At 43.5% G+C, this 24158-nt stretch overlaps 2 protein-coding genes across 9 annotated transcripts in view; one reads left to right on the top strand and one right to left on the bottom strand.

The window, feature by feature from the left end:
- The window catches only part of RNFT2 (ring finger protein, transmembrane 2), a 54833-nt gene extending 41515 nt beyond the window's left edge, over window positions 1-13318 (bottom strand). For 2 of the 8 annotated variants that reach the window (XR_016444308.1, XM_090063588.1), the window contains exons 1-5: window positions 13246-13318; window positions 10012-10473; window positions 5655-6136; window positions 4402-4478; window positions 471-571 (exon numbers count right to left, since the gene is read on the bottom strand). Coding sequence is in view for 7 of the 8 variants with exons in the window: in XM_090063588.1 (XP_089919714.1) it covers window positions 471-571; window positions 4402-4478; window positions 5655-6136; window positions 10012-10094 (743 nt within the window). In the remaining variant the exon portion in view is untranslated. Of the gene's footprint in view, window positions 1-470; window positions 572-4401; window positions 4479-5654; window positions 6137-10011; window positions 10474-11178; window positions 11238-13245 lie in introns of all 8 variants that reach the window. The other 6 variants (XM_090063594.1, XM_090063595.1, XM_090063590.1 and 3 more) reach the window with 6 other exon arrangements.
- A 46-nt stretch (window positions 13319-13364) lies between these two features.
- Window positions 13365-23422, top strand: SPRING1 (SREBF pathway regulator in golgi 1). The gene is made up of 5 exons (XM_090063596.1): window positions 13365-13829; window positions 16864-17020; window positions 18788-18939; window positions 20506-20619; window positions 21717-23422. Exons 1-5 carry the CDS (start codon window positions 13719-13721, stop codon window positions 21798-21800), a joined length of 618 nt encoding a protein of 205 aa, XP_089919722.1. The 5' UTR covers window positions 13365-13718; the 3' UTR covers window positions 21801-23422.
- Window positions 23423-24158: the final 736 nt, after the last annotated feature.

The following is a 24158-nucleotide window of genomic DNA, read 5'->3' as shown; positions in this document are numbered from 1 at the left end:
ATTGTAATAAGTAGAGATGGACCCAAACCAGATTCCTGCATACAGGCATCTCTGAATTTTGGGAAGAAATGTGATTTGTATTTGTATTTAGAGCTTGGCCTGCTTTGCCCCATACGCAACCCCCCTATCCAAATGCTGGCAATAAAATGGATACAGATACAAACCTAAACATTATTACTTAGGTTCATCTCTGGTAACAGAGCAGAAGTCTAATATACAGTGATGCAAAGAAACCATTAGGGGAAGGGAAGAAAAAAAATCAATGGGTCAGTGTTCCCATCTGGCTCCAGCACCATGGCTCTCTGTCTGTCATCAATTACCCCATGACATATAGTCCTGGACTCCATGGGCATAAGAGGTGTACAGACTATTTGCTGTGGGCCAGGGATATTCTCCCTCCCCCAGCCAATGCAAGAAGGTCTATTTTTACTTTCTATAATGCCAGCAAGTATGTTTTACCCTCTGCCCACCTGTTGTACAGCTGCTGAGAGTTGAATGTGTAAAGCAAGTAGAGGGTATTCCCAGTAAGGAAAGCCAAGATCCAGAAGATAATCAGCACTGACCTCTTCTCCTGAGCAAAAACAAGAAGCAGAGAAGACAATTTCAAAGTCTCCAGAGGACATACACATTATGCACCAAGCCTCTGACTGCTGAAAAATGTGAGGCCATCCCAAGGGACAAAGGCACACTTCTAAGCATTCAGTAATTAGTTATTTACATGGGAGTGAGACATAAATAGGCAGCCTTGTACAAACAGATAAACAGAGCCAGAGTCTGTCCTTTGTCAAACGGAGTTTCTCCAGTGAACACTGATGAAATTACAGTGGTGAAAATGGAACATTATACATTGTGTAAACTCACAAAACACAGTTTTCAAAGGTAGGCCCCTAAACAGGACATCCAAATCTTGCACACAGTGTATTCTAGTTATGTGCATGCTGGATCAGCATATAATACACTTAACTGTGCAACACAACACCAGTCTCTGTTGTCTGGGGCTTCCACTGTAACAAATATTAGCAACCTGAACATCCATTAAGTACCTAAACCAATTAAGTTTATAGCATCTTTCAATTCCACTGTTTTGTAACTTTATTGAATGTCCCTGGACTGCATACTAACTGTAAACATAACTGCCTAATTTGGAACTAACTGTACCATTTAACTGGGCCAGAAACAAAGGGAAGCAGCTAAAAGCTGTTATTAGAAGCCTTGAAAATGATGGGATATAGTTTTGCAACTGTTAATAACACAGCACTGACAGCACTGTAAGCAGTACTCCTTAAGTACACAGCACTGTCAAATCTGTGATATTAGTAGTCCCAAAACTAGCTAGAGCCAGTTTCAGGACTGCTATCAGATGCTTTGAAAATGACAGGAGCTAGGCAGTTTCAAAGCTGTTAATACCTCAGCATTGACAGCACTGTAGACTAACAAGCATTAAGTTTGGATAAGTGCATACTCCAGATAAATGCACAGACACTGTTTTGGTTCTGAGCCTAATTACTTATACAGAGTATAACGTATATGCATTTAGCTTGACAAGCAGGTACAGAAATGCCAGTTTAACATGCTGTTGTACCACTGATCTGCGTTTTCACCTACCTCAGCTGGATCTGGATGGCCTTAAAAATAAAGGGACCACAACTGAAAATTGATAGACCCCAGTATTAAAAATACTGATAGAGCCCACAATAGAGCCCAATATTATAAACAGCACACAATGCACACAGCATAGGTGGATATTGTTTGCTAGGAGGTTTCAGGATATTTGATTTCCAATTGAGAAACAGTTAAACAAAGCAACTTAAATTGTGTATTATGGGAGATATGAAATTCTATAAAACACATGAATCCAAAGATATTAGACCTGTGGTTCTCAACATTTTGAGATTCAGGGCACTCTCACAATTTTTTTGAATTTGGTGGCACCCCAGTTAAGAAACACTGTTGTGCTGCCTCAGCTTACCTCGCTGTTTCTCAACTGGGCTGCAGTTGTTACCACCACTGCTGTCATGTAAGAGTACCCCGCACACCTCATGCACAACCAGACAAGGGAGGCCTGCAGCCTGTGCACACATGACTGCCTCCATTAGGGTTATCTGATAAGCTTAAAGCAGGCAGGCTCACCCTCTCATGCCACAATCCTTTCCAGTCCAGCCCTACATGCTCCTCCTGGAAACAGGAGCATGTGGGACAGTTTCCCTGGCAGCAGAGGCAGAGCAGCAACCTAGAGATAGGATGCCTCTGCTGCCAGGTGGAGCTGTCCCACACATATCTGTTTCCAGGAGCTGTGTGTGGGATTGGACTGGGAAGAGCTGTAGCAGGAGCACATACTCCTTCCTGCATTAGGGTTATTAGATGAACCAAATGGAGGCAGGAACGACTGCTTCTACTTTAGCCACTTCCCAGTTCAGCTTCAACATGTCTCCTGGAAACCAAGCCATGCAGAAAAGTTTCACCTGGCCATAGCCACAGCAGTACCAGTATGACAGCACCAGTGACAGGTTCTCACAGCAGCCAAAAATGCATGGCACCCCAGGTGAAAACCACTGCATTAGACTACAAACATTTTTAGTAAACCCCTGAAAACTGCCTGTCTTGGGGCCAAAGAAAAGTAAAATTTTTGGAAGGAAATTCTACATCTGGATGGAAAAAAAAAGAGGAAAGATTTTTCTGGGAGGTTGATTTACTAAAAAGGACTAGCATCAGACCAGGTAGCCTGATAAACAGACCGCTCATAAAACAGTCCAAAGTGTAAAAGAAAGATATTTCATTATATGACGGTACAATTTATCCCTTCATTCCATATTTTATTATATTAATTTCCCTACTGCTTGTATATATAATTACCTATTTATGCCACTCACATATTATCGATACTTTAGCAGGGGTCAGCAATGATTTTGGGCAGAGGGCCAAAAACACTCACAGCCTCAACTTGTAAGATGTTGGTGTGCCAGGTGATGGCAGGGGAGCTGCAAGGGGCCTGATCCTTGTTGTGGTAGCACAGCCCCAGGCCCTTCTCCGCCATCTGCTCCAAGGTGTGTGCGCCAAGCAAAATGCCTTTGCGTGGCACACTCTGGCACCTGTGCCGGGGTTACCTACTAAGCTTATGCGAAGTGGCTAGTATTCACTTTGGATTTGGATTCAGATGATTCGGGGGAGAGCGATTCAATCCAGTGATTCGAATCACTGTCCCGAATTGATTTGGTCAAATCTCCATATCAAACAAGCCCCAACCCCCGCCCACTTTTCCAGTCCTGTCAATGGCTGCCCTGCCCGGCCCCAGTACTTTAAAAATAAATAAACAAACAAACAAAAAAGCACTCCACACTCACCAGTTGCTGCCAGATTGGGGGGGGGGCGGGAAATCCCTGCTGCCCCCCACTGTGTGCAGGGGCTCTGCCACAAGCCCCCAGAGGCCCTGACAGCCACTGCAGCAGACAGTGAGTGCAAGGTTTTTTTTTTTGGTTTTTTTTTTCAAGTGCTGGGATGCTGGGGCTGGGTGGGGCAGCCACTGATGGGGCTGGGAGAGCGGACTGGGGTCAGGGGGTGCTCAGAGAGGCTGGGGAAGCAGGCAGGGGATGGGGCTTGGTAGGGTCTCCCCCCCATGGTCCTCTCCCTCCTCCTCCAGCCCCCACCCCACTTATTGGCACGGAGTCCAGGTCCAGCTCCCTGCAGCAAGTGGGAGCTGCCTGAATCTCTGAAGCTCTCCAAATCTTTTCCAAATTGATTCGGAGGCTTCAAATTGATTCAGACCTTTTTATTGGTCTCCCGATGAAATTTGGATTTGGAGATTCAGCCACCAAATCGCCTCTGAATTGAATTGGTGACCGAAACTTCGCACAGCCCTATTACCTACCCCTGTGTTACTGTATCGTCAATCCTGCATTGCAAGGGTATCAGTTCCTTTAGGAACCATGAGACCCAAAGAAGCCTACTGATTTGTTTACAAATAACAGGAATAGCAGGAGAGCATTTAAATATATTAAAAATAATATTTCTATAGCATGTTTCATTTGAAAATGTCTAAATACTCTGAAAACAATAATGAATCAAGTCTAACAGCATCCTGTTGGCATGTATATCGTCATTTCTGTTTTCATGTATGAGGCAAAGCCAGTCAGTGGCAAGCCCTGGAATAAAAATCAGTTATTTTTCATCCTCATGTTCTGACCACTGTATAGTGTCTCTTGAAAACCACGGATAGAGTGTGGGTGTGGCTATATGCACACACAAGGTCCATGGCCAGTTAGATTATTCATATACATTAAGAAATTTATACACATTAATTGTATGAGTTACATAATACAGTGACAAAGGTTTGACATCAGTGTAGTTATGCATATTCAAAACAATGTATTTCAGGAGCACAAAGGAACAAGGCACTGTACTCACTTTCAAAGCAACCTGTTCTCGGAGTGTTGAGTTGGCATATGCAAATGTGCTGGCCATACCAATGCACACAGCAATCCCTGCAAGGAAAGACACCGGTCAAAATGCCATAGGCCTGGGCAGGTGGGATCTAGACTGCAAAATTATGTTGCACTCAACATTTTAGGGTGTTTTTTTTTTTTTTTAAACAAACAGACTTGTGATTTCTGGCTATGGTAGGTGCTACTGCAGGATTACTGGCAACTAAGCTCGAGACCAAGGTTCATATAAGATTCACATTCAAGCCAAATGAACATGAAGCTGTCTGTCATGTCTGGTGGGTGTTGGCCCAGAATCACAAACTACTGAGCAGTTTGATACACATTCTGCACAAACGGCAGGCCCTATTCATAAGAGATCCAGAAGGGTGAAAGTTCTGCAGATCTGGAATAGTAACAGGTTCTACAAATTGAAACAGAGGTGCACTGGCAAAGCTATGTAGGGAGACCAAGGGAGCAAAAGTAAGATGTTGACACACACAGTGTGTAATATACATTACCAGGAATATCGATAGAGGCCTGAAGGGCTTCAATTTCCATGTTATGCTTCCTCTGACTAGTGAGGTTAGCACTGTCACTTCCTTAAAAAGTGAAATTCACCAGATAGAACCCACTTGCATTTTTATATTTAAAGATTTGCAGACTGAAATTTCAAGGCCACCAGAATGCCCAATGACTATTAAAATAAAAGGGAACTGCCTGTATTAGGCAGTTTTTAAAATCTCAGCAGTAGAATTTAAACAGATGATTCCTTCAAGCCCTCATTTCACAACTACAACCCTGCTGGCCACACACAAGCCTCAAGTCCTTTCTCAGACCTTCACTGCCACCCATTAGCTGACCAGTAAGGGACTCTGTGAGCGACACAACACTTTCCCATTTTCTCATCTCTCCTAAAGAAGTTCAAGGATTCTTCACAGCACCATCAGCCTCTGATGGATATGGGGAGTGGCCAGGACCTGGCACAGAATCAGCGTCTCCCACATAGTTGGACAAGCATGGCCCTAATTCAGCTCTAACAGCAGCAGATAATAATTTAGGGGATAAAGATAGGATGTACAACAAGAAGTAAATTCTTGTCTCCAATTTCAGAGCCTGCATTTTGTGCATGAAATTTACTGTTTCTAGGGACTGTAACAGACATCCTGCAAGTCTGAGCTGCCTGACCACCTTTTATGAACCTTACAATCAAACGAAAATAGGAAGCGGGGTGCTTACCGAGCTTATGCTGGAAACAAACTTTAGCCAAGAGGATCAGGATGAAAGGAAGCCCTTTCTGGAGCCAGCCAATCACAGCCTTCAACTCTGAGAGGGCTGGGGCTGGAGTCCCAGCCTGGTCCTCACTGCCTTCTTCTGCATGTCCATGGCGGTCCCCACCAGCCATGTGCAGCAGGGAGGATCCTCGATGATGGCCATGGTGGTAGTGATGGGGCTGTTGCCGGTGTTGGAATGGAGCTCCCTCTGTCCGAGTGGCCCCTTCCTCCCTTGAGGCTGGCATCTGAATGAAGACCTCTCCGCCTCCTGCTGAGGAACCTAGAACCAAACCTGACTGGAATGGGGTAGCTGTGATGGTGCCAGAGGGGATCCCTGCCAGCCCTGAGAAGAGCTGCTGTGGTGAAGAAGCTTCAGCCTTCAGTCCTTCAAAAACCCCACCTTCATCCACGCTGGTTTCAGAACTGACGGTCTGACTGCGGTTTCTGCTGTGGGGAGACAGAACCCCCAATGGACAAGATGGGGCAGAGATCAAGGTACAGGATGTGAAGTAGGAAAAACATCCTCCTAATGTTCTAAGCTGCCAGGTCTAGACACTATTCCTTTTGGCAAGACTACAGAGTTTACAAGGCACTGGTTCAAACAACATCTTTCCATCATCTGTGGGCCAAAAAAATCCTGAGCATCTCACACGAAATAAGCCAGTTAAAGCTAAATTCAGTACTCTCCCAACTTTTCTAACATGGTTTTGATGTTAAATATGTAATGGGTATAAAATAAATGACTGTTTCCAGTGATTTAAGAAATTATCACCAAGAATCTGGGATTATGTCTAAATGAGTTAATCAGACCAATTGGAAGAATTAACCTACATTCCCCAATACTCAGGCTCTTCCCACTTTATTCAGATATGGCCAACAGATGTCCACTCAGGAGACAGACGGAGTAAAACAGCGAGAAAAAGAGTTAAAAGCCTGTCATACGACTCAAGATAAAAATAGTTAGGCGAATTGCTGGTGCCACCCAAACAAAGCAATTTTCTATTCAACCAGTAAATTGTGCTCCAAGAAAAGTGTCTGAAATGGACTTGGGTTGGGCACTGGTTGTGTCCTGAACTGGTGAGATAGTTCACAGCCTACAGAGAGTTTCCAAAATGAGGGGTGGAATTCAGACTGTCTCACCCCAAAGCCAAATGCTAAGAAAAAGAATGCTTTGTTTGCCTAAACTCAGTGGCATGGCACTTAGGAATGTACGGAAGGTCTTGGCCTCATGGGGACCCAAAAGGAGACACTTAAATCAAGTCACAAGCCAAGAAAATGTCCAACGTAAAGCAAACAATTGTCTAAGCAGCAAAGAGAGTAACAAATAAAGCCCAGCAATAATCTTAACCCACAAAGACATTCATTGCAGGGCTATGGTCTCTCCTGATTTTAATCCCTGTAGAGCTTCAATTTCAGAAATAGATATCACAGGCTGAGACTAAACACACATACACACACACACACTGCTTGTACCTCCCTTAGCCTGTCTCTCCACAAGCTCATCATCTTCCCTGGCCACCTAACCTAGCACAGAACTTTGCATTTCATTTCCCTCTGGATTAGCTCCAATTCTCACCAGGCACCTCTCCCCACTAAGAGAGCTCTCAACAAGGCTTTTTATAGCCATCCCGGACTCCCAGAGTCTCTTTGTAGGCACGTGCAAAGAATCATTTTTCCATGGTTCAGAATTAACTAGCCAGGTACTGGATGAAACATTTGTGTTGCCATTTATCAGGGTTAGATACAAAATACCAATAGTAGTTCTGTATGCATCCCCAGGAACATGATGAGTATGTACAACTTAACACTGGAATATGGACCTATACAAATAACACATTGATGTTGCCTGGAAAAATGCTACCAGAGTATATGGCTTCTTACAGAACATATTTAAAAAGCATTATTGTCAGGTAAATACTATGGATAAAATCTTGATCTCCCTGAAATCCAGGTGCCTGGCCTGGATCTTCAATTGGGTCAATATTTCACCCTATATCTTTAAAATAATTTAATAATTTAAAATAATCCTTGCCTGTATTCCCAGCAATACTTTTATCTTATTAAAATGAGATTACTGAAGTTAAATTTATAAGGTAATATTCATTTTTTTGTATCTGATACAGATCCAGAGCTGATTTTGCACAGCACCTTTCATCCACACAGATCCCAGTGCTTTAGAAGGAACCAAAGGGTTGCTCCACCAATGTGCAGAGTCCATTGAACTTCCACTGTACTGCTCAACTCCAATATCTCCCCTTTCAGTGCACAGCCCATAATGCACAGGCACTTGGTTTGACAACACCACTGCAAGCGTGAGGCAAGGCTATTTTAGAGCGCGAAAGGAACTTAAAACAATTGCACAGCCTTTTTTTTCTCTGTGAATCAGTGTGACATACATTAGAATTTGATTAGCACACAAGACTTAATGTGCTCCTGCAAAACCTGGTCTTGGATAGAAATGTGAAAAGAAATACATTTTATTTTGGTTTCTGATAAAGTTCATGTTTGGACTTCTTCCACTAGCCACATGCAAGCAACCGGCATTGCTTAATATTAAAAATGACGAAAAATTACACATTTGCTTTCACTGAACTGTTACTGTTATGCCTAGAAGAAGGGTTCTATTCTTAGCTGTCCACAGGCACAAGGATAAACCCTGGTTTTACAAATACACCAAGAACCCTACAAAACTTTCATAAAATTTGGGATAATATGATCATATTGGCCAATTTAATTGCAGAGCCTCTGGCCATTATCTCTGAAAACTCATGGCAATTGGGAAAGGTCCTGGATGATTAGAAAAGGGCAAATATAGTGCCCATCTTTAAGGGATGGAAGGAGGAGGAGCCAGAGAACTACAGACTAGTCAGCCTCACCTTAGGCCCCGGAAAAATCGTGGAGCAGGTCCTTATGTTTAAGCACCTGGAGAAGATGATGATGATCAGGAACAGTCAGCATGGATTCACTGAAGGCAACTCATGCCTGACCAACCTGATTGCCTTCCATGACAAGATGACTAGCTCTGTAGATTCAGGAAGAGCAGTGGACATGATATACCTTGACTTTAGCAAGGCTTTTGAGATGGTCTCCCACATTTTTACATGCAAGTTAAAGAAGTGCAGGTCAGGTGAATGGACTGTAAGGTGGACAGAAAACTGGCCGAGACAGACAAGACACCTTGCCAGCATGCTTCAAGAAAAAATAGTTGCTGGTAGGCAGCAGAGTAGTAGATTACCAGGCATTCAGAAATAGTGCTGAACTCCTCTTACTCTACATTCCCAAGGAAGAGACTCCCTTTTTCTACCATAACTTATAACTCCAGCAAGGGGCATGTCAGTAGTTACTGCTTATAGTTAAGTATTACTTTCACTATTGAGTCCTCAGTAATTTCAGTCCGCTAAGTGTAAAGGAAGCCTACTTTACACACACATACTTTAAGTCCATCTACCTGCCCAAAGAGGCTGCTTTTCAGCACTAGAAAATTACTTCTCTAGTCCTAGTACTGAGTTCAGCACCTCAATGAGGTGCAAAATTCTAACGAGCTCATTGGCTGTGATTCCCAAATCACTTTGTAAGATATGTCCCTTTCATATGCTGTTGTGGTACTGTACCCTTGTGTTGAAGATTTTTAAGACCTGGGTAGACAAAGTCTTGATGGGGATGATATTATTGGGGCTGGTCTAGATGAACTCCTGAGGTCCCTTCCAACCCTAATTTTCTATGATTCTATCTGGCAACTTCAGACTAGGAGAGCTCCTTAACACCACTGAGCAGAGGGTAAGTTCTTTTGGGAACTCCTCAAGGCCAGACCAGTAAAGGACCGCCACTCCTGAACAGGCCTCATATCTAGACCTATAGAGGTCAGGACCATCACAAAAATGGATTCTCCTCTTGAATTTAGGGGTAGCACAAGAGGAAAATTGGCAAGAAGAACTGTGATAGTTCCACAAAGTTCAGTTTTCAGGAGTCTGGGTTAGGCTGAATTTGGAAAAAAGGTTTAACTCCAAATATGCACACAACTTAATGTTTAGCCTTAATTCAGCTGGCTGTCTCTCTTTAAAAGAAACCATGGGAACAAGGGCAGATTGGCCCAGTGGGTCACATTTTGCATCTGGCAGAGACAAGCAGATGATATTGCATACAAAAATGAGCATATCCTAACCCACCCAGCAAGCTTTGTCTTGCTATAGACAATGGGAAATATTCCTTTCTTACTCCTCCAGATTTTATCTTCTAACCATATGAAGTGCACCAAAACTTTCATTCAAATATTTCCCTTTGAAGAGGATTGATAAGGAAACAGAGGAAGGGAGAAGACTCACCTTTCAGGAGGAAGGTTATCAGTGTTGCTGCTATGCCGTCTCTGCATTTTCCTCAACACCTTAAAACACAATACACTCAACATTAACGTAGATCAACAATTTCCAGAGTGACTACTAACACAGGCCTACACGCTTAGAGGGCTGTGATACCCATTCAGCCTGTGACATGGTTAGCAAAAATCATCTGCTTCTTCGAATAGCGGCTCTAGAGTGCATCAGGTTTAGTATATTTGTGAAAAACACCACTCAGAAGCTTCACCACTGATTAATGGTAGCCCATAGAAACAGCTCTCCGAGCCAGCAAGAATGACCAAGGTTGTCTTCAAAATCAAGTGGTACAAAGTGAATGATCACACGGACTTCCATAACATAACAAGGCAATCTGAAGAGGGTCTCCAGGACAATCAGCAGAGGGGCTCTGGATGTGACATTTGCTCTCAAGCCATGTGATTTTCTTCTCTTCTGAAAGAAATATTTAGGAGATACAACATGAGACAAAGGAAAAAAGAACAAAAAGTGTTTAAGAAAACTGCACCTCAACCAAGAACCTAGACAATTTTATTATCTACTGCAATTCTGGTAAATCCCCAGTAGCAAACTCTTCACATCGCCCTCAAACCTCTGCATGTATGAGATATCATATCATTCATTTTAGAATTATCAATTTGTTAAATGAATTAGGGTCTGGTGTAGCAGATGAATAAGCACAGAAAGTATAATAACTTCAGACCCTGAGCTATAGCAGCTTCTCACAGAATTAGGATGAAGACTTTATATTAGTTAACCTCCTTTCTCAAGCAACTGGTGTGCAATATACCACCTTACAGTTCAAAAAGTTGCTGTATATATATTATCATTTCATTCTGAAAGCAAGAATGGACAGTGTCACACAGACTATTCATGAATGAAGCTGTGCAAAAGTCTTTATCAAGGTTAGAATTATTAGGCCCATTTACTAATGGGGAAACAGAGGCAAAGAGGGGCCTTTTTCCCCCCCAGATGATTTAGCCAGGATCTCATAGGCAGCTTAAGAGAGACTGGAATACATCCTTTAAATCCTGTAAGTCATCCTTGACAGGGGGGTCTTTTAGCATCACTTAACTAGAAAGTTTTGATTTCCAATAATTCTGGCACTGAGATTATATATGTATATAGTGACACACATACTTGTCTTCTATAAGGATATGATCATTCTGGTCATATTCCCCTCCTGATCATCAAACAGCCTTAGGTTGTGTGAAACCGTGGAAGAAAAAGATAAAACATGTAATTTAGCAACTGTTCTCCTTTGTCTGATGTTTCCATGTTCCTCACCCCTCATTCTTTATTTGGAAGGGCTGATAGATGGAAACAGAGCATGCATTTCTCTGCAAGTGACCCATTATGTATGCTGAGTTTACAACAAGAGAGGAGACTGTCACGCCTATGCAGAGATCTAATGAAGTCCATGGGGCAAAATGAAAGCACAGCAGTGCACCTGAATGGCATAAATCATGGATGCAAGAATAAAACAAATCTTTTACCTAGCATTTCTCTCTTTAAAGCATTCCCAAAATTGCATTTGCGTGGTATGTTTATACACACTTACACATACATTCCACAACCAAAATACAGCCTGCTGATTACTGGAGATAAGTCATAAACCACCCAGATAGGCCATTCCAGGTAGAATATACAGGCAACCCCCTGTTAAGGATGTTGTACAGTAGGATTTGAATAGATGCAAAAAATTGGTATGATGTTGATTTATAGAGTTAAACCCTGAAAACCCAGAGCTTGCAGAAAACACTTTATTCTGTCTATATCAGGATGAACAGATGAGTCAATACTGTTTAGATGTGGACAGTGGTGGTAGAGTTGCAACTTCCAAACATCAGGCTCCAACCTTCCAAGAGCCATCCCTTTGGAAATCCCTTTGCTTTTGTGTAAGTTGGACCAATCACTAGTGGGCAGTCAGAACATGGCTTAAAGTACATAGCAAAGATGTAGATCGGGGCAGGCAATTATTCTGGGCGGAGGGCCGTTTACTGAGTTTTGGCAAGCCATAAAGGGCCACATGATAGGTAGTCAGGGGCAGGTAAATATGAATTTTCTAAATTTTTTAGGGACCCTGTGAGCCGGATAGAGTGGATTGGCAGGCCGCATCTGGCCTGCAGGCCACATTTTGCCTGCCCCTGATATAGATGCACAGCCATGAGCACCAGGGCACTAACTCTGCCCAGCAGCTCCAGCAACACCCCACACAGCACTTGCTTTCCTGACATGTCCTTTGCGACTCACAAGGAGACTTTTTGCTGTATTACTATTGTTGAATTCAAGGCTGCATTTCAGGTTTTGGAATGGCTTACAGAAGAAAAATCCAGTCACACAGTATCAACGCTTGGCATTTTAACAGCACTCTACTGCGGTGCGGTATACAACTTAACAAAACTTCAGAGAGCCCCTGTAACATTACTTCCATTTTTCTAATGCAAGCCAGCGAGATGAATGAAGCGGCTTGTCCAAGTCAGGCCCACGCAGGCCAGAGGACTTCATGCCAGTGCATTGTGTCTAGGCTATTCTGTGTGTCTAGGTTGGCCTGAGTGCAGGATACGGCCTAGCGTAAACCTAGACCGAATGCAGCATCAGAGGTCAGGAGTTCCTGACTTTAAGCTCAACCTATTAGGACTCCATTAGCTCTGAATATGAGGTAAAGCTAGCTTTCCATCTGTCTCTCTTTTACAGCAAAACCCCAGGAGAAGGACTTGCTCTTCAGAGGCAGCCAAGAGAAGGCTGCCAGGGTAAGGAACCCGGCACCGGGCTAGGAAAGAGGCCGATGCTCTTCAGCCCTGCCACGGCACCGCAAACCTAAGGTTAGTTAGTTACTAACTGAGGAGACATCTGTTGTCTCCAACGACCTGGCACCCAGGAGCGGGTGGATTTTGCCCGCGTGTGCCGTGGTACCGGAGCCCAGGCGGTGCCACGCTCCGGAGTGCGGCCGGGCACCCGCGCCCTCGCCTCGGCCGCTGCCGGCGTGCCCCGAGGGCCAAAACGCCCGCGTGTGCCCCACCCTGGCGCACGCGCGCCCTGCTCCACAGCAGGCGGTCAGAGGCACGGCGGAGCTGCCCCTCGCAGGCGAGCTGGGCCGTGCACACGCAGCCCCCTGCAGGGAGGGATGCCCACGCAGCCAACAACCCTCCTCCCCGCGCTGCCGGCGCCGGCTGCAGCCCGGGCGCGCAGGGGACGGGCACGTACCTACCCGGGCCGCCCCGTCCCGTCCCTCCGCGCCGGCCAGGCCCGGGCGAGCAGCCGCCACGTGACTTCCGCGTCTCCCGCCCCTTCCTCCCCGGCGGCGGCGGCGGCGGCCGGGCTGGGAAGAGCCGCAGAGGGGAGGGCCCCGGGACAAGCCGGCTGCCAGCGCGGCCCGGGGGTCTCACTGCAGCCACCCCGGGCGGCCCCCCCTCGCCCATGCACATCGTGAGCCTCGGCCTGCCGCTCCCGCGACCGCTTGTCCTGCTCCTCCCTCCTTCGGGGGCTCGAGGGTTGCAGCTGGTTATAACGCGCTTGGAAAAATCCGTCTGTCCCTGGAGATTTTTTCCAGCCCCCCAAATTAAAAAGGGGAGCATGGGGGGGGAATCCAGGGGAGTGGTGAGCCCGGGGCAGCCGGTGCAGAGGATCAGGGAGTAAGAGTTGCAGAGCCGGGGAGCCTCACCCCGAGGGTCCTGGGGATGGTGCAGTTTGTGTCTATGGTGTGGCGCAAGCTGCTGAGGAAGCGTTGGGTCCTGGGCATTGTATTTGGACTTTCCCTCATCTACTTCCTTACCAGCACCTTCAAACAGGTCAGTATTGCATTTCAAATGTTCCCCTTCTCTGTTTTCACCTCTTCTTTATTGCTTGAGGCCTAATCCTGCAGAAACTACCATGCCTAGGAAACACTAGCCAATCCTGATAGAACCGGGCCCCAGGACTGTGGGCTTCTTGGGACGCAGGGTACATCTTGCTTGGTGCTAAATGCTGTGTAAACATACAAGTTAGAAAACTTTTTCCTAAAGGTTGCCCTTTAGGAACCTCTGGCTAAACTTTGTGGAGTCGCTTAAACATAAAACAGGAGATGTTAATTTTTTTTAAGGCCTGGAGATAGTGAGGGATCTCCTCATCCTGCGTTAATGTTTCTGTTTCTTCTTCCAGCATTGTTGGTCCTGATTCAAGAACAGGACATTGTGCAGGCATGAGGGCCTCTGTATGTACATTCCTGTAGGAGGAGCAGGATCTAAGCCGACCTCAGGAACCTATTAGCAAAAGAGTTAAAACATAACGGGATTCGGGCATCAGACTTCAATAGCTGACCTTGAAATTACAGGTTATTTATGTAAAAAGAAAGTTTATTTAAAATGATCTACAGTTCTGTTGGTAAAAATAAGAACTGCCTCACCAACTTTTGTAAATGAGCGTCATCAAAAATATCTACCTAATTAGATCTTTGCTTGAAGAGAGAGAGATTTAGTCTCTTAATAATACCCTTCAAAGGCCTTAGCAATTCTACAGACAACTGACTTTCTTAATGCTTGTTCTTTTAAGTGTCACCCATATATAACCTGGGTTGTGCCTATTCTTCTTTGCAGAGCAGGTTTGGAAGGTTCTTGTTGTAGCCTGGTTTTCCATACACAACCTGAAGTATTTTAAGACCTCCTTTATCTCTAAGTAGACTTGGCCTAGCTGTTCTTGAATGACTTCCAGCATGTATCCTCAAGTGTTCACTTGGTATGATGTAGAGGAAAGCACCTTTAATGGTCAGTCTGTGTATAGCATTAGCAATTTTTATGTAGTGTTTAAAGTCTATGCTTTCAAGAACAGTAGTTTAAGATTAACCTGTCTGCCTAAGTGTCTCCCTCTGAACTGGAAAAGGTACTATTTTACAACCTCGTGAGGGGTGGGCAATGAGAGATAATTACTACCAAGTGTTTGGGATCTACGCATGGAAGGTATTGCAGAAGTGCCTGTGCTGTTGTTTTTCGGTCCCCTGCTTTTGAAAGGGGGCTGGTAAAATGTGGAGAGGGGAGCCCACTCTTGGATGCTGAAACAATTTGCAGGATTTATTGGTTATTTAATGAAGAGACAACTACTTTTTGGGTCTGAAATAACTATCTGAATTCTAATGCATTTGCTAATTTGCAATAATGATTACAATAATGCCCTGTTGTTTTTCTTTTAATTATGTTGATTTAATGTTGCATGCCACATATGGTAAACCACGTCCTGTGACAACCTGTGTGTTGCTCCCTATTGCAGTGTTTCTTGAAGTTTCATCTGTCTTGAGATTTGTAACAATTATGTGTTTAGTTAGGGGAAACAATACCCAGAGAGGTTGTGGAATCTCCATCCTCAGAGGCATGGACGACTGGTGCCTCCTGAGTCTGGGGGGCACCAGATCGCCGACAAGGGGGTGTCTCCCAGCAGCCGGTCGCTGACCAGGGTAGGGGAGGAACCAGAAGTGCATTTATGGCGGCACTTCCTGTTTCACGGCTGGAGCTTCCAGGGGAGTGCACGGCCAATATCAGGGGGTGCATGTGCACCCACGTACACCCCCTACACGTCACCAATGTTTAGAGGTTTTTAAGACCCAGGCAGACAAAGTCTTGGCTGGGGTGAGATAGTTGGGGGTCATGGAATCACAGAAAATTAGGGTTGGAAGTGACCTCAGGAGGTCATTTAGTCCAACCCCTTGCTCAAAGCAGAACCATTCCCGATTTATATAATTCGAGCCAGGGCTTTGTTGAGTCCACCATGACTCTAGGTAACTCATTTCAGTGTTTAACTACCTTCAAGTGTGAGAGTTTTTCCTAATATCCTGCCTAAACCTCCCTGGCTGCAACTTGAGACCATTGCTCCTTATTCTGTCACCTGCCACCACTGAGAACAGTCTAGCACAGGGGTGGGCAAAATGGCAGATCCAGCTGCTGGCCCTTCTCAGCAGTCCGTGTCCATGTTGCTCCTGCCAGTTTCCAGGGAGATGCCAGGAGCAGTGGGGCCATGACAGCGTGAGGCCAGGGTTTTTTATGGAGACCGGCCCAAACAGTGCTGGCAGGGCACCCGGCTGGGTGCAGGGCTGGGGCCAGGGTTGGGATTTTGCGGCAGTGACAGTGTGGGACAGATCTGCTGGCTGCACGCCGCTGCCCAGGGCATGTGGGTAGCAGATCACAGCTCTGCCCTGGCTCCAGCCCGTGATGTCACTGCAAGATACCAAATGCTTAGAAATCCTGCTCCTGATTTTTCTGGGGAATGAGGGAGACTGACTCCTCTGTAGTTCCCTGGATCCTCCTTTTTAATTTTCTTAAAGGTGGGCACTGTATTTGCCCTTTTCCAATAGTTTGGGACACCCCCCCCCCCCCCCCCCCCCCCCCACCCGTTGCCATGAGTTTTCAAAGATAATGGCCAGTGGATGTGCAGTCAGCCCCATGGACTTGTACACATCCAGCTTTTCTAAATAGTCCCTAACCTGTTCTTTTCACCACTGGGGGCTTTTCACCTTCTCCCAAAACTGTGTTGCCCCGTGCAGTAATCTGGAAGCTGAGCTTGCCTGTGAAGACCGAGGTAAAGGCATTGCATACTTCAGCCTTTTCCTCATCTGTCACTAGGTTACCTCCCCCATTCAGTAAGGGACACACCCTTTGTCTGACCTTCCCCTTGTTGCTAACATAAACTTCTATTTATGTAGGATTGCAAAGTACACGGTTCTGTTTTGAGCAGGGGGTTGGAGTAGATGATCTCCTGACATCCTTTCCAGCTCTGATTTCCATGATTATGCACACTTGGCAGAATGAAGTAAGAGAAGGAATCTACATATTCATCTCCATTCTTCTATGTCATTGACAGGAAGAAAGGTCAGTACGAGATCGAAACCTCCTTCAGGTACAGGACCATGAGCAGCCCATTGTATGGAAGGTGCAGTTCAGCTTGGGAAACGGCAGTCAGCTGAGTAACCAGTGCAGGAATTCTGTCCAAGGGAAGCTCCTCATTACAGATGAACTGGGTAAGGCTACTGAAAAGAATCTCTTGTGCAGACTATGATACTGATGGCTTTGCCTACTTTTACATCTTTGCTGAGATTTTCAAATAGCAGTCCCTCCACTCTAAATGCATTGTTTATACACTAAACTGTTTTGATCTGGGTAATGTCTGAAATGCTCGTTCATGAGAATAGAAGGCCATGGATACCTGACATGTTTTACAGCTGTGTGCACACATAGCCAACAGATGATTTAAACCCCAACCCCAAGGTAATTCTATCTAATTCAGTGTAGAATTAGTATATGGTACTTTTAGCGTAAGTTACAGCAAAGGTCTGTGCAATGTGTCTGCGGCTCACCCAGGAGTAATCATTTGTGCAAAACAAACATACTTTTATCTGCTTCCTGGAACCTAATGCAGAGGCCTGGTAATAGTAGCCTAAACTGAGTCTGCCGCCCTGGGATAAGCTGCTCATTGTCTGCCTGGAATCCCGAAGCAATTTACATCAGTGTAGAAAATGGATGTAATTACATCAATGTGGAAATGTCTTGTATCCTGGCACAATACTGTTTCCCAGTGAAGTAAGTTGCTCTAGCTGTCTCTGGGATTCTGTTAAGGTGTTTGCAAAATTCATACCTGAGGTAGTTGGTGCCATTTGTGAGCATGCTTCATTTCAATAGGAGACACTACTACTCACTAAGAATCTGGGCCATAGAGAGGAAAGAATGTAAAAACAAACCAACCCTGGTAAGTCCGACAGCCTGAGCAGTTCCTGTGAGGCTTTTTTCCCCGTTTTTTTTTGTTTAAGGGGAGTTTGGACAATAAAAAGTTGCAAAAATAAATTCACTATTCCAGGTACTCTGATATTACTAGTGTGTATGTGTGTGAACTTGTGGAAGAATGTAGTATTTTCCACAGGAGACCGATCACATCAGCTTTATATTACTATTATTCTTCAGATTTCAAAAGCACTCAGAATGAGCTAGTCATTTTTCTTAAACAGAGGGCAACACTAAAAGCAGCCAAGCATTGTACACGCTTCTGAAAGACTTTGGATGCATCATGCACCTCTTAATTGAGTGCTGAGCCTTTCTTGACCAGAGATTCCCTGTCATGCAAAAATTGTGTGGTAAAAATTGTGTGGTAACCTGTGGGATGTACAAATAGAAACTGAAGTGAGCCGTACCAGACATTTACTTACTTGTGAGTAAAGTTAGGATTACTCTTATATCCAGAAACACTAGATATATGCAATTCTGGACATGTGGAGTTAAGAATCCTTCTAATGTTAAGTGCTGTCAGTGTTATGTACATAATCAGGCTCTCTTTCAGACTGAGAATGGAAATAACATTAACCTAAGCAGGTGCTACACATAAATATTATACTTCCTTTCCCCTCCTCCCCACAGTAAGGGATTGTGCAAAATCTTGGAAGCTTTTATCATTTAGAGAACACATTTTAGTATTACATTATGTGCAATGTATATATAATATGACTATGCAATACTCATGTAGGAGATGCTGAATCTTGAGACATTCTAGTCTCGAAACAACTTACAGATCACATCATAAAAAAATTCCTGTTAGGCCAAATGCTCAGGTTGGTTATGGATATAGATCAGAATAAGAAATCCTCAGGCTTACCTGTCCTAGAATGATGGGATTCTACATATACCACAGTCTTTACACATGTGCACTCTTTATTACAGGACCATTTCATTGCATGAGCCTGCTCCTGTGAGAGATGCTGGGGAGTAGATCCTGCTTAGGGCTATTCTTTGTGTTTCAGGCTACATCTGTGAAAGGAAAGACCTGTTGGTGAATGGCTGTTGTAATGTCAACGTGCCTCACACAAAACTGTACAGCTGTGAAAGCTGCCTGCCCAATGGCTGCTGCAGCGTGTATGAATACTGTGTCTCCTGCTGCCTGCAGCCTAACAAGGTGCCCAGAGTCTCTCTTGTTTTTCATATGTTCTTAGTTTGCTTATATGGCTTAGTGTCCAAGGATGTTAATTAATTAGGAATGTATTCATTACAGGGGATCCTGTAAACAGAGAGAACCTGTGAGGACCCAAAACAGATTGTCCTATAAATACTGTATAGCAACTAGCACTGTGCAGAGGACAAATTACGTTTTGTAAACGATTTTGACATTTGTCTTTTTCTATTACAAAATCCATGAATTTCATGTTTTGTTATATAATGAGAACAGAAAGAAGAGGAAAACGTAGTTTGTTCACAATGTTTTTTTGAGTTCAGCTTTTGCTTGTTTCTTCTATATTTAAAAATTCAAAACCTAGTCGTGTCAGAACAAAAACTGAGAAATTTCATTCTGAAAAGGTTGAAAAGGGATGTTTTGAAGTTGTAAACACTACTCTCCCCTCCATCCTCTGCCCTACAACCCATGCCCCAAAATGAAACTTTAGAAAACTAGCACAGTTTCACAAACCCTTTCAATTTCAGCAAAACTCTGTTTTTCTAATGGGACAGATTCCTCCAAAATTGATTTTTTTGGGGAGGTTCCCCCCTTTAGCGAGCTGTAATAATAGCTTATATTAATATTTAACCTCCTACCCTAGAAAATGCTATTGCCGCTTCTCATTTCAGGTGAAATTCTTAATTATCTTCATGGATGCTTAGTAGTAAGTCATTGTCAGGAATGTAGGATACCAGCAGATGCACCATTAGAGAATGCAGTTATGCCTCCAGGCCATCATGATGTTTTGGTACTTCACTTAATGAGACACAGCTCAGATCAATCATGGAATAAAATTTGCATCTTTTCAATGTCCTTCAGATTTTTCAAAGGAAGGATTTTTCCTTTTGCTGCCCATAACATTTATCCAGAGGTTCTGGTAGGAATGAAACTCAGGAGAGTTTAGTATATCATGCTTTTTGTTTATGACAGCAACATGGGTATGTTTCTTCATGGCTGAGTAAGTTTGTGGAGGATAATGCAAATCATTTCCTCCCAGGAGCAGGGGACATTGGCCTGGACGCACATCCATTGCAATCTGTTTACAGCCCCTATCGTTGTTGCAACTGATTAAAAACATTCCTTACACAGAAGAGAAATGTAATTATTTCCTAGTGGATATGAAAGTAAAACCAAGGAACAAAGATTAAGAGACTTTAAGTGTCAGAAAACAAACCCAGATCTCCTTGTTCCCAATTAAGTGTCTTGGCCACAGAATGATCCTTTGTGGTTCTTTGATTGCAAAATTTTCATTATTGCTATTTTTATGCTATTTTGACTCTGTTTTGCAGTGCTTCCTCGTATTTCATGAACCAGGCACAGTTCCAAGTGCCTTGTGTTCTATTATAAAATATGGGATATTCAAAGTAGACGTTTAAAAAAACCAAGGGAATGAGAAGTATTGGGTAACTTTGTTCTTCTGTAGCCTTAATTGCTTCTGCAAGTTAATGAAAAAATCTACTCTTTTTTTTTCCTATTCCACTCCCTTAAGTAACTTACATTAGTCTTTCTTTCTCCCCCTGGTTTTCCCAGCAACATCTTCTTGAGCGTTTCTTGAACCGGGCAGCTATAGCTTTCCAGAACCTCTTCATGGCTGTGGAAGATCACTTTGAGTTGTGTCTGGCCAAATGCAGGACTTCATCACAGGTCAGATGCAACAGCATGTCCAGTGTGAAGTGGAAAGTAGAAAAGGGAGGAGTCAAAAAGTATCTAAGAAGGGGATTGGGAAGGGGAAATTGGTGCTGTGGATATCTAAATCCTCATGTATACACATACTTAAGATATGATCTTTGAGTATTGTCTGAAAAAGAGGGGAGACAGTTTCTAAACTAGGCACAAAAAGCGCTCTGAGCATTACAGAAGTAGATGCTGACTTTTACTTAGAGATACACAGCATAAAGAATACTAGGCTGGAATGAAACCAACCAATTACAATTCTGCTTACCCTAATGAGTTACCAGTCCCTTTTGAGGGAGAAAGGGAGCCATGGGGGAGGACAAGTGTGCTTTTTTTCCCAGCAGCTTCAGAGACTATTTACCTGGTAGTACCGTGTTAGATTCCCATGAGCTGACATTCATCTGGGTAATCAGAGTAAATCTGCTCACTATAGTATTTTTAACTGATGTTAAAAATAAACAAAAGCTGGGTATCTATAATTAAAGCCACAAATCTTAAAGCCAGCAAGGTTATCAGTAGTTTTGTTCCAACCAAAACACTCAACCTACAGGAAGGTGTTGATAGGGACAATTCCTGTACTTTGTATCAAAGCAAACACTCATACTACAAACTAGATATGAATCATAAATGAAGGGTATAGGTTGAAATGGACCCTTAAAGCTTGAGGGTGGGTTGCTTCAGTGTCCTGATTCTGGTTTCACCTACTGCAAATTACTGTATTGGTGTTTTGTTTAATGGAATTTGCTTAGTAGATGTGCATGGGCAAAAGCCTGGCATTGCATACCTAGATGGTTGGGAACTCAACCAATCTGAGTGCAGCTTGCCTGGGAACTTCCAGTAGAGGGTGTTTAGCTACAGGTCTACAGCTGTGTGTTGTAATGTTGCAAACTAATTTTTTTAAATTTTTCATACCATGGTGGTATCTTGGGGGTGGGGAAGGGGGACAACAGCATGTAAACAGCACTGTTTACTGCCCTTTATGGAAAGGGAATAAGGTTTTCTTACACTGGAGAGGTGTTTTTTAACAAGCCTGTTTTCCTAAGGGCTTCTCCCTCTTTTCCCAACAGAGTGTGCAGCATGAAAACACCTATAGAGACCCCATTGCAAAATATTGCTATGGAGAGTATCCCCCGGAGCTCCTGCCCGTTTGAAAACTGTGCATCTGAAACATCAAGGAAGAAACCGGGAATTAGAGCCTGAAAAAGCAAGGGGACAGCTGCTGCTCAAGTGCTTCAGCTTAAACTCTCTTCTTGACATTCCCAAAGACAAAAGGCCACGTTCAGCCAAAGCAAGAGACTTGCTTTGTGGAGTAAAACTTCACTTTCTTAGATTAAAGAACACTATGTACCTGCAAAGAAAGGTGGAGAGGTGTGAGGGAATCTCTTGAAAAGCTAGTTTTAATGGAATAGCTACCATTTATGATGCAAACAGTGGCTTAAGTCTACAAAACCACTTGGATTAGAACATAATAAAGCCTTGCATGTATATGTGGTGGAGGTTAAAGTATTTCTCTGCAGACCATGGGCTTTCAGATTGACAGTTCTAGTTATGAAGAGGGATTTTTGCTCTTAAAGGGTAAAGAATGCCTATTGAGCTGGTCTCCCTCGAGGACTTTTCAGCATCCATGGTGCACAATTTATATGTAATTATGAATTATTTATTGGGTTTATATGGATTAGTAGCTGAAAGTATTGATGTTTCATGTAGTCAGTGCCTGACGCCTTTCAGTCCCTGGTTTGCTGTATCTTGGCAAAGAGGCATTTTCATCTTGACCAAAATTGAGGAAAAAGGAATGAACACGGTTTTGTTCTGGTGCCTGACAGCCACATTTGTGTTCTTGTCAGGCAGATTAGATTGGCAGAGCAAGGACCCTGGTTGTGGTCATTGTGTCTTCAGCTGCCCAGTTTGGAGGAAAACTGGTTAGTATGGGGTATACTTGTGCGTGGTTGTAAATGCCATCTTAGTTACTGGTCTTGTTCCTGTAGTGTAACCATGGGTGGTCCAACTGTAGCTTAGTTGGATCTCCTTGCTTAAAATGCTAAGATTTTTATTAGTTGAACTTCTTCATGTTTCCTTAGTTTCAATATGCCACTCCAGGCCATGTAGGGGGAGGAAGCCAAAGCACCAAGGTGTTCTGAGATCCTAAATTAACATTATCCTGGTAGACTAAGTAATGATGCTAAAACATCAGGGTACATGTCTCCAGCTTTGCTCTGAAGAAAGACTAACAGCCAATCTCGTAATAGTTTTATTAAAAGCCTATTAATAATATTCCAGCACAAAATTTTGATCTAGAAGATCAGATGACTTTCTGGTCTGAAATTTCAGCCTAATTTTGGTGATGACTAAATGTTAATCTCTCGTTTTAATATGTATGCAAGAATAGTTTGCACAAAAAGGATTTGAAAACCTTTCTGTATGCTGAGTCACTATACTTTTCCTGACAAATCAGACTCCTAGCACTGGGCAGAACCAGACAGTTCTTTTTATATGATACCTCATTCTTACTTTTTGCTGACGTATCTGGGCATGTTGTGCATTTCCATAATTTTGACTGTGCTTATTTATTTAAATCAGTAACTCTCTTTTCCTTCTTCGATTAAAGCAATCTACACAAGTGTGAACTTTAGAACTATACGGTGGGGTAGCTAATGACACTGTTAAAATATTCTTTATACTATTCAAGGGTATTTTGTTGTTCTTATAGTTAAACTGCATGTGGTATATGAGGGAATAAAAACATTACCTGCCATCTCATATGTGAAACTGAAAACCTACTTGCATTTTTTCTTGTCCTTTTCCAAAGTTCTTTGCGTGAAAAAATTCTTGGAAAAACACAGTGTCTCTGCTGACAAGTGCCCATGAAAATTTTAAGGTGTCTTCCATAGAGCTGTACTGTTAGCATTTACTCAGTCACAGCTCTCTCCCATTTGCTGCCCTCCCATGGCAAGATGTTGTAACAAACATAAGGTGGTACCCTGGTAAGCATTCTTAATGAGCTGAGAGAAACACGGTATAGAGGTGTAAGAACTACCCACTAAGACATGCAGTAGATTAGTGTCTAAGTAGGTGTCACAGGTGATCTGCTTAATGGTAGTGATGGGATTGCATACTTCAAAATTTACTTGGGTTTATTCAGAAAACATGGTCAGATTTATCTATGCCAAGCTGTATTTTAACATTCCAACTATTGCACTGCTGGAATTTCTTGCATAAACAAGACACCACTAGCCACACTGGCAAATTTACCACTACTTCTTCCTACTTGGAGTAAGTCCAAGCTAAACAACCTGGGAGTAAAACACCCTGTCACTGTATCAGCAGCAGCAATCCTACTGCTGATATCACTGGTAGAATAGTACTAAGGCCTTTTTAAGAAATGGTTTGGCATTAACTGTCTTAGAAGAATCTCTGGGATCTTGTCAAGTCCAGTAAAATAGGTGCTGCTTAGAAATGTGTTGGCTGACCATTATCAAGTGAGACCAGAAGGGAGGTATGTACGTAACAGC

This window comes from Crocodylus siamensis, chromosome 9, assembly GCF_052110815.1.
Source record: "Crocodylus siamensis isolate JL-2025a chromosome 9, ASM5211081v1, whole genome shotgun sequence".
NCBI lineage: Eukaryota > Metazoa > Chordata > Crocodylia > Crocodylidae > Crocodylus > Crocodylus siamensis.
The sequence above is the reverse complement of the archived record's forward strand: the minus strand, read 5'-3'. Positions and strand labels throughout refer to the sequence as shown.